The sequence below is a fragment of the Rhincodon typus genome, chromosome 14, assembly GCF_021869965.1.
Source record: "Rhincodon typus isolate 14 chromosome 14, sRhiTyp1.1, whole genome shotgun sequence".
Lineage (NCBI taxonomy): Eukaryota > Metazoa > Chordata > Chondrichthyes > Orectolobiformes > Rhincodontidae > Rhincodon > Rhincodon typus.
Window position 1 is genome coordinate 1,193,008 of NC_063345.1, and position 10,791 is coordinate 1,203,798.

Sequence of the window (10,791 nt, forward strand, 5' to 3'; positions counted from 1 at the left end):
GCACTGCAGGAGGCCCAGGATGGACATGTCGTCTGAGGAATGGGAGGGGGAGTTGAAATGGTTTGCGACTGGGAGGTGCAGTTGTTTAGTGCGAACCGAGCATAGGTGTTCTGCAAAGCGATCCCCAAGCCTCCACTTGGTTTCCCCAATGTAGATGAGGCCACAACGGGAACAGCAGATACAGTATACCACATTAGCAGATGTGCAAGTGAACATGGGGGGCCTGGGATGGGGGTGAGGGGGGAGACGTAGGGGCAGGTGTAGCACTTCCTGCGGTTGCAGGGAAAAGTGCCGGGTGTGGTGGGGAGTGTGGAGCGGACAAGGGAGTCATGGAGAGAGTGGTCCCTCCGGAAAGCGGATAAGGGTGGGGAGGGAAAAATGTCTTTGGTTGTGAGGTCGGATTGCAGATGGAGGAAGTGTCCCGCCCTCTTGACCTGTCCGTCCTCCCTGAACTGACCTATCTCCTCCCTAACTCCCCACCTACACTCACCTTTACTGGCTCCATCCCCGCCTCTTTGATCTGTCTGTCTCCTCTCCACCTATCTTCTCCTCTATCCATCTTCTATCCGCCTCCCCCTCTCTCCCTATTTATTTCAGAACCCCCTTCCCCTCCCCCATTTCTGAAGAAGGGCATAGGCCCGAAACGTCAGCCTTCCTGCTCCTCTGGTCAATAAACACTGGTCTTGATTGCAAAGCCCACATCCTGCCATTTTATCGAAAACATGTATTGCTGTCTGGTTACCTCGGCAACCTCTCTGCTGTGACCACAGGATCTCTTATCCTCAATGATTACGGGTCAGACCAAAGAAACACTTGCATTCTCTCACATCAAACAAAACTGCAGGGCATCCCAAAGTGCTTCAAAGCCTATGAACTACTTTCGGAATGTACTCACAAATGTAATGTGGCAAATGAAGAAGCCAATTTGGACAAAGCAAGATCCCACGAACTGAAATCTATTAATGGTCAGTAAGAAATGCTGACTGAGGACACTGTAGAGAACTTTGTGATTTTTCTTCAAAATAACAAGTGTTTTGGGATCCTCTCATCCACCTAGGTCACGAAGAGAGAACGGGACTGAGTTTTCCAGTATCTGGGCCGCTTATGTCTTGAGCAATCCAAGTAAAAAGCAATATTTGTGGGATCTTACTCTGTGCATCATGTGGATGATTTGACTGCACTTCAAACTAGTCCTAAGTTTGTTCTGGGAAATCTGATGAAGCAAAAGGAAATGCAAAAACAGAGCTCTGTTGCCTCAGCAAATGTCATAAAATACTGTACAAGGCATTTCAATCAATACTGCTTAACTACAAAACCTTCCAATGCTAGGGCAGCTGCACAGCCCGTGCTTTACCAAAAGTATTTATCACTCTTTACACAGGGAGTAGTGAATCTCAAACTCAGAGGGTCATGGAGATTTAGGTCGTCGAGTATATTCAAGGTAAAGGTTGACAGATTTCTGATGTGACAAGCACAAAGGGACATGGGAATAGAGTAGGAAATTGGTGCTGAGTCAAATGGTTAGCCATGATCTGACTGAAAAGCAGAACTCAAGAGGATGTGTACCCTACCCTGCTCCTTTTCCTTATGTTCCTATGTGTAAATAAACCTCCTACTAATGTATGATTGGAGAAATGGGTCTAACTGTTATCCAAAATTACATCTTGTGATTAGTGTATAAATTAATTCCTATGGGTGTAGAAGTAAATTCAAGTTAATTTTAATCCTAGCTCTCCATCTGGGCCAAGTTTTCTGAAGAACAGTCCCAACCAAAACATCAACTTTCCTGCTCCTCTGATGCTGCCTGGCCTGCTGTGTTCCTCCAGTGCCACACTGTGTTATCTTCAAGTTAAAATATAGCTGTTCACACACTGGAGTACTGTGTCACAATACTTGCAACACTTAAACCATTTTTATCAATTAAAATCTTTTCATTTTGAATAAGCATGAAATTATTTCATTCACAAAGAGGATTCCTTTGAAACACTTGTAACACAGAACTCCACACCTCCAAATCATTTCAAACCTGTTAATACAAGTTTATGCGGAATATAAATAAACAATCTGTTCCCACAAGACTGTAAGACATTGCAATTTTTAATGTACCACTTGTAGGCATTATCCCCTCTTTAAATGCAAACACCACCCACATGAATGCTCCCCACCCAGGCAGATTCTTACCTGTGTTCTGTGAGCACATTGACAGCGGATGGGTGGTTGGCACAGTATGTGAGATATAGTGACTTCATCTGAGGCATGAGATTAAGAAAGCAACCACCAACTTTCTGCTGGGAATCTGGTAACCTGAGAATCAAATAATTTACAAGTTACATAATAAGCGCATAATCCAGTATGACGTGCCCAGCGCCGAGGGAGCGCTGCGCCGTCGGAGGGCCGGCCCCGAGGGAGCGCCGCGCCATCGGAGGCACATTCTCTCATCTGCAACATCAAACTGAGTCCTCTTCTCCCCTATTGGGCAGCGGTGACTGGTCCAATGGTATTAATTCTCAGCTGAGCAGAAAGCACTCGTGCCAGTGGCCAATATTTATCTTAAAACAGCATGAAACTTTTAAGTACTCACTCTTCTCACTACTGCCTGTGGTATTGTGCTGCATGCAATCTAGTTGCTGTACTTCCAACATTATTACCTCAAAGAGATAGTAAGAACTTCTGATGCTGGGGTCAGAGATAACAGCGTGGAGCTGGAGGAACAGGAAAGCTGACATTTTGGGTCGGGACCCTTCTTCAGAAAATCAAAAATGTAACCCGGCCCGAAACATCAGCTTTCCTGCTCCTCTGATGCTGCCTGGCCTGCTGTGTTCATCCAGCTCCACACTGTTATTTCTTATCATTACCTCAAAGGTAAGTTGTTACTGGAAAGCTGTCGGGTGGCCTCAGCTCACTTACTGACCACCCTTTGGAGAGTAATTCTGACAGGTTTCTATCCGAATTAGTGCCCTCAGTGGTCTCCGAGACTTCCTGGTCATCTCTCCTCGTCGATTTCTGCTCGGGCCGACATTAATAAATAGTGTTCTGATGGTTACAGTCAACCAATGGGAGACAGCCCCTTGTGGAAACACACTGTGAATACATCACATCTGGAATTTTCTGTTTGTGTGACCTTAGTGCAACGTTTATCTAAACCATCAGCAGCTGGCTCTTGCTAAAGGGTCACTCTCCACAGCTAACCTGTTCCATCGAAGCAACTTGCATGAACAAATCTTTATGAACGGCTCTGCCTACCTACTTTGTAGCAAAGACAGCAGTCACTGTGCACACAGTCTTATCCCAAGAGCAAGAAGTCACTGTCGCTTAGAAAAACAGGAAGAATAAGTTACGGACAGCAATTCAGGCTACAGCTTTGCAAACAGCTGATGGAATATCACATTTTATCACATAGCTCTGAGGAAGGCCCCTCCGTCTCTCCACAGAGGCTGTCAGACCTGCTGAGTATCTCCAACATTTTCTGTTTTCATCTCCAAACTCCAGTATCCACAGTATGTTTTGCTTTTGTACTTAACCCAGTGACTGTGATTGAGGGAGAAGAGTTGACTTTGATGCTAAAACCCCATCCAAGTCACTGCAGCGGGCCCCTCACTGTAATGCTGCCTATGAGAAATATGCACCTTTTTACAGTGCAGCATATGCCTGATATCAGCTCATCTCCAGAGGCAAAATAACCTTGCAACCATTCAGTTGATATTTTGATAGGAGTGTTTACAACCATGAGGGATTCGATTGAATAAATAAGGAGAAACTGCAAGAGGGTCAGCAATCACAGGGACACTGATTGTAAATGAGTACTCCTGTCAATAACTGCCTCTTTATAAACTCTCAAACATCGATTCTCTTTCACACATGACAATATCTTCCATTCTCTGTTCTTAACTCTGAACACCCATCACAATATTCACTACTCATTCACCAACAGTTCACAACTGGCTTTGACTACCATCTGTTCTTCTGTGCTTTCTCCTGAAATAGCCTGCCGTCTGCCTTACGGGAAGGAAAAATAAATGTTTTCGGAAGACTGTGTCTCAGAAAACACAGTCAACTACTTTGAGCTTGTCATTAACTGTTTCAGCAGAAACACACAACAATTTAACCTGTGGAACTGCTCAAAGTGGCCACAGATAGCTATCAGCACCTTCACCTCTTCCCTCCATCTGTTAACCTTCTTCATCACTCAGGACACTAGCAATTTCCTGGGCCATTGGTCACCACATGGCGAGCCCTCTCATAAGATGCAGCTTTTACTGGTTTGCAAATCTTTACCGTCAACACCAATGGGATAGTGAACCAAGGGTTGACTCACAAGCCAGCTAGATTCTACCTTGACCAACATTCAGTCGGGGTCACTGAAAACCAGCCATTCAATGGTACAGCTTGATCCTGACTCAACAGGATTGTGGCTGATCTGACACTAAACAAAGGACTGTTTCTGATTTCCAGAATCTGTAATCAGAAATTGCTGGAAAAACTCAGCAGGTCTGGCACCATCTGTGGAGAGAAATCAGAGTTAACGTTTTACATCTGAACTGAAGTTCTGAAGAAAGGTCACTGGACCCAAAACGTTAACTCTGTCAGACCTGCTAAGTTTTTCCAGCAATTTCTGATTTTGGTTATGGCTGATCTGACATTCTTCACATTCCACTTTCCTGCATTATCCGTGTTACTCAACTTCCCCAGCTGATCAAGAATCTAAAATCTTAAATACACACATCGGACTCTGCCCTGACAGCTCTCTGTGGTAACGAGTTCCAAAGACTCATAACCCTCTGAGAGAAGAAATTCCTCCTCATCTCACTCTTAAATTAGCAGCCCTTTATTCTGCCCCAGAGGGAGTGGGAATCTGGAAATCACCCACTGTAAGGGTGGACAAGGCAGAAGCCCTCATGACACGTGAGAAGTATTTAGGTGTGTACTTGTGATGCCAAGGCAGACAAGGCAATGGGTCAACTGCTGGAAAATGGGATTAGAATAGTTAGGTGGATGCTTCTGATTGATGAGGATTCGATGGGCTGAAGGACCTCTTTCTGTGCTGACCTCTATGACTCTAGTATTCATGATTATTTGGAAAAGCACAGTTTGATTAAAAATAGTCAGCATGGCTTTGAGAGGGGCAGGTCATGCCCCACAAGTCTTATTGAATTCTTTGAAGATGTGACAAAACACATCCATGAAGGTAGAGCAGTGGATGTGGTGTATATGGATTTTAGCAAGGCATTCCATAAGGTAGGCTCATTCAGAAAGTAAGGAGGGATGGGATTCAGAGAAATTTGGCTGTCTGGATACAAAACTGGCTGTCCAGTAGAAGACAGAGGGTGGTAGTAGATGGAAAGTATTCAGCCTGGAGCTCGGTGACCAGTGGTGTTCCGCAGGGATCTGTTCTGGGACCTCTGCTCTTTGTGATCTTTATAAATGACTTGGATGAGGAAGTGGAAGGGTGGGTTAGTAAGTTTGCCAATGACACGAAGGTTGGTGGAGTTGTGGACAGCGTGAAGGGCTGTTGTAGGTTGCAACAGGACATTGACAGGATGCAGAGCTGGGCAAAGAAGTGGCAGATGGAATTCAACCCAGAAAAGTGTGAAAGGATTCATTTTGGAAGGTCGAATTTGAATGCAGAATACAGGGCTAATGGCAGGAATCTCGGCAGTATGAAGGAACAGAGGGATCTTGGGGTCCATGTCCATAGATCCCTCAAAGTTGCGACCCAAGTTGATAGGGTTGTAAAGAAGGCGTATGGCATGTTGGTTTTCATTGGCAGGGGAAATGAGTTTAAGAGCCGTGAGGTTACGCTGCAGCTCTATAAAACTCTGGTTAGACCACACTTGGAATATTGTGTTCAGTTCTGGTCACCTCATTATAGAAAAGATGTGGAAGCTTCAGAGAGGGTGCAGAGGAGATTTACCAGGATGCTACCAAGACTGGAAGGCAGGTCTTAGGAGGAAAGGTTGAGGGAGCTAGGGCTCTTTTCATTGGAGCGAAGGAGGATGAGAGGTGACTTGATAGAGGTTTACAAGATGATGAGAGGCATAGATAGAGTGGATAGCCAGAGATTTTTCCCCAGGGCGGAAATGACTTTAAGGAGGGGGCATAATTTTAAGGTGATTGGAGGAAAGTATAGGGGAGATGTCAGAGGTAGGTTCTTCACACAGAGAGTGGTGGGCATGTGGAATGCGCTGCCAGCAGTGGTAGTGGAGTCAGATACATTAGGGACAATTAAGCGACTCTTGGATAGGCACATGGAGGATAGTAAAATGTAGGGTATGCAGGGTAGATTGATCTTAGTAGGATAATAGGTCAGCACAACATCGTGGGCCAAAGGCCCTGTACTGTGCTGTACTGTTCCATGTTCCATGGTCTACATTCTACTAAAACCAGCACCACGTCAGAGTCTATTCGAGACTCATAAAGACAGACTGGTCATTGATTAGTTAACAGCCCCGTTCTCAGTGCATCATAGGGCCACAAAGGACAAGAGAAAGTAAATCAGTAGGAGCTGGTCCTTCAATCTCAGTTTCACAGAACAGTTTTATAAACAACTCTCCAATGACATTGTTTTATCAATTGTACAAATTCAGTGCTAACAGATTCTCTGGGTGCATGTGCACACTGCAAACTGCCCAGGTACTGCTCCAGGGATTGGATGACCAGGTTGTTGGAGAAAAGCGATTTAGTTTTGGAATTTCTCACAGTCAGACAGAGCAAAACACCCAAACACAGGAAGAGGAACATCAGCCCTAATCCAAAAAGTGGACATAGATGCAAATTAGTAAAAGCCACCAAAAATTCAATGGTATTGGAAGGGCTAGACACTACAAATGATCTGTTGACCTACTTTGTACATTCCTCCAAAGTCTGGTAGAGGGTTTGCTGAAATGAGCAGATTTCCTCCAGATTCCCTTTCAATGCCCCAATATCAGCAGCAGATAATCTGGAAACAAAACAAAGAAACATGAAGAGGAGAATAACTAGTCATGCAGCAACAATCATTTAATTTACTTTAATAAAGCTGGGATTTCAATCAAAGAGCAGAACCAGGCATACCTAAACATGAGGTGTCACCCAGGTGAAGCTACCAAACAGGACTACTTACACGCTAAACAGTATAAGCTGCAAGTGATAGACAGAGCTGAGCGATCCCACAACCAATAGATCAGAACTAAGCTCTGCAGTCCTGCAACATCCAGTTGTGAATGGTGGTGGACAATTAAACATCTCACTGGAGAAAGCTGAACAAATATCCCCATCCTCAATGATGGAAGAGCCCAGCACATCAGAGCAAAAAATAAGGTTGAAGTATTCGCAGCAATCTTCAGCCAGAAGTGCCGAGTAGATGATCCATCTCGGCCTCCTCCAGAGGTCCCCAGCATTACAGATACCAGTCTTCAGCCAATTCGATTCACTCCATGTAATATCAAGAAATGGTTGGAGACACTTGATACTGCAAAGGCTACAGGCCCTGACAACATTCCTGCAACAGTACTGAAGACTTGTGCTCCAGAACTTGCCGCTCCCCTATCCAAGCTGTTCCAGTACAGTTACAACAATGAAAATTGCCCAGATATGTCCTGTGCATAAAAAGCAGGACAAATCCAACCCAGCCAATTACCGCCCCATCAGTCTCCTCTCAATCATCACTAAAATGATGGAAGGTGTCATCAACAGTGCTATCAAGCAGCACCTGCTCAGAAATAACCTGCTCAGTGACGCCCAGTTTGGGTTCCGCCAGGGCCACTCAGCTCCTGACCTCATTACAGCCTTGGCCCAAACATGGATAAAGTTAGAGTGATAGCCCTAGCCATGACGGCTGCATTTTGTTGAGTCTGATAATCAACCCTATCAAAACTGGAGTCAATGGGAACCTTCAGGCTAGCTCAGGAGCTCCTGTGCAACCCAATTTTAGCCACAAACACGCTCCTTGTCAACAAATGAAAACGGAGCGATGCAGTAAATATGCAAAAAATGTCTTCGTTTTTCAAACTGTCCACACCTTACAATGGCCTGAACTTGCGTGTTAAAGATCAAAAAATATTGGGAGTTAGCCCTGGATAAAGTCAGCAATGCTTTTCTGCTTGACATGATGTCTTTGGAAAAGAGTGATACAGTGCTCCATATCGTCAATGCAATCAATCAGCTTTTCCACCATTTCCGTGCTGCAGTGTGAAGACCCAGAGCACCTCATCAGTCTTTGCAGCTTCAAACAGAGAATCAGGCAGATGAGGGGGCAGCCATTCACTCTGCAGGGGCATCAGCCTCCTCAGCCTTATTTAAAGGCTTCATAGAGAGATCACGTAGCATGGCATGGCTCTGCTCTGAAGGGTTGGCATGGACACCATGGTCACATACCAAGCTGGCACAGCTTTAGCTAATCTGGAGGTACCAGTCTGGAAGATCATTTTATCACAGGCATCTTCAGTAGATTTCCTGTCCTGTCAGCATGGCCAGCAAGCTCAACACAATTTTGGGTTATCTGGTTTTGCTTCATCGCAATTTCACTGTAAAAGCACAGGTAAGGGGTGTAGTGGCAATGCCACTGAGCTAGTGATCCTGAACACTCGCTCGAATGTTCTGGGAACTCCATGGCAGATGAAGAAACTGAATCAACGAGAAGCTGGCCTAATGGTCTAACCAACTGCCGACTGTTGTGAAACAAAATGCACCTGGTTGACTAATGGGAAAGAAATCTGCTGTTTTTACCTGGTCTGGGCTCAATGTGTGACTCCAGACCCACAGTAGCATATTCACTCTTAACTGTCCTCTGAAATAGCCCAGAATGCCACCCTGTTGAAACGCAGAAAATAGGAACAGGCCATTCGGCCCACTGAGCCTGCTTCATCATTCAATATGATCATGGCAGATCATCTAACTCTATAGCCTATTCCCACATTTTCCCCCATTTCCTTTGATTTCTTCAGCCCCAGGTGCTGTATCCAACTCCCTCTTGAAATCAGGCGATGTTTTGGCTTCAATTGCTTTTTATTGTATTGAATTCCACAGGCTCACCACTCTCTGGGTAAAGAAATTTCATCCCATTTTCAAGGTCAATTAGGGACGGGCAATAAATACTCGGCTAGCCAGTAATGCTCACATCCCAGGAATAAAAAGGATACAGATGAGCTAAGGTGTGCGTTTTACTGTCAGGATGTGGGGGATCACTGGTGAGGCCAGTGCTGGTCATTCTGAGCTGCCATGAAAGAACAGCATTCATTTTACAGAGATAGTGGGAACTGCCGATGCTGGAGAATCTGAGACAACAAGGTGTACAGCTGGAGGAACTCAGCAGGCCAAGCAGCATCAGAGGAGCAGGAAAGCTGACGTTTATGGTCTGGACTCTTCTTCAGAAATGGGGGACGGAAAGGGGATTCTGAAATAAAGAGAGAAGGGGAGGTGGATGGAAGATGGATAAAGGAGCAGATAGGTGGAGAGGATTACAAGAGGGTTGCAGTGGAGAGTCTTGCTGTAACCAAGTTCTTGCTCAGCCACTAGAGGGCAGTTAAGAGCCAACTGCATTGCAGTTGGACTGGAATCTCATCCAAACCCAGGCTGGGCAAGAACAACAGACTGTCCTTCCTTATGGGGCATTAGTGAACCAATTGGGCTTTTAATAATAATCATCCAGCTGTATGACACTTTACCAGGATCAGATTTTAATTTCTAGAGTACACGCTGAATTGAAATTTTCAAACTGTCTATATGCTCAGGATTATTTATCCCTTGACATAACCAGGTCACAAGGTCCTGGGCCCAGGACATACTGATGAAATAGGAGCAGAACTGGGCTGCATTCTGAAGGAGCTCTGCAGCAGGAAAGTGCACAGGCTCATACGATAGGAGTCAAAATACCTGAAAGGAAGGGCATGAAATTAGAAAGTTGAAAGGGAAGTTTCTGAGGAAACTGCTCAGTTATTGCAACAAATACTCCAGAGGAACAGAGTGGGTTGAGAAAGAATGATAGAACATAGAACATAGAACATTACAGCGCAGTACAGGCCCTTCGGCCCTCAATGTTGTGCCGACCTGTGAAACCAATCTGAAGCCCATCTAACCTAAACTATTCCATTATCATCCATATGTTTATCCAATGACCATTTACATGCCCTTAGAGTGGGCGAGTCTACTATTTTTGCAAGCAGGGCATTCCACGCCCTTACTACTCTCTGAGTAAAGAACCTACCTCTGACATCTGTCCTATATCTATCACCCCTCAATTTAAAGCTATGTCCCCTCGTGCTAGCCATCACCATCCGAGGAAAAAGGCTCCCACTGTCCACCCTATCTAATCCTCTGATCATCTTGTATGTCTCTATCAAGTCACCTCTTAACCTTCTTCTCTCTAACGAAAACAGCCTCAAAACCCTCAGCCTTTCCTCATAAGACCTTCCCTCCATACCAGGCAACATCCTGGTAAATCTCCTCTGCATCCTTTCCAATGCTTCCACATCCTTCCTATAATGCGGTGACCAGAACTGTACACAATACTCCAAGTGCGGCCGCACCAGAGTTTTGTACAGCTGCAACATGACCTCATGGCTCCGAAACTCAATCCCTCTACCAATAAAACCTAACATACTGTACGCCTTCTTAACAACGCTATCAACCTGGGTGGTAACTTTCAGTGATCTATGCACATGGACACCGAGATCTTTCTGCTCATCCACACTACCAAGAATCTTACCATTAGCCCAGTACTCTGTATTCCTGTTATTCCTTCCAAAGTGAATCACCTCACACTTTTCCACATTAAACTCCATTTGCCACCTCTCAGCCCAGCTCTGCAGCTTATCT

General features: G+C 45.1%; 1 protein-coding gene across 1 annotated transcript in view; it reads right to left on the reverse strand.

Moving 5' to 3' along the window:
• Positions 1-10,791, reverse strand: part of LOC109921814 (rho guanine nucleotide exchange factor 6-like) — a 120,724-nt gene that overhangs the window by 12,804 nt on the left and 97,129 nt on the right. The window contains exons 8-9 of the mRNA XM_048605250.1: positions 6,842-6,937; positions 2,182-2,304 (exon numbers count right to left, since the gene is read on the reverse strand). Coding sequence (XP_048461207.1) covers positions 2,182-2,304; positions 6,842-6,937 — 219 coding nt within the window. The remainder of the gene's footprint in view (positions 1-2,181; positions 2,305-6,841; positions 6,938-10,791) is intronic.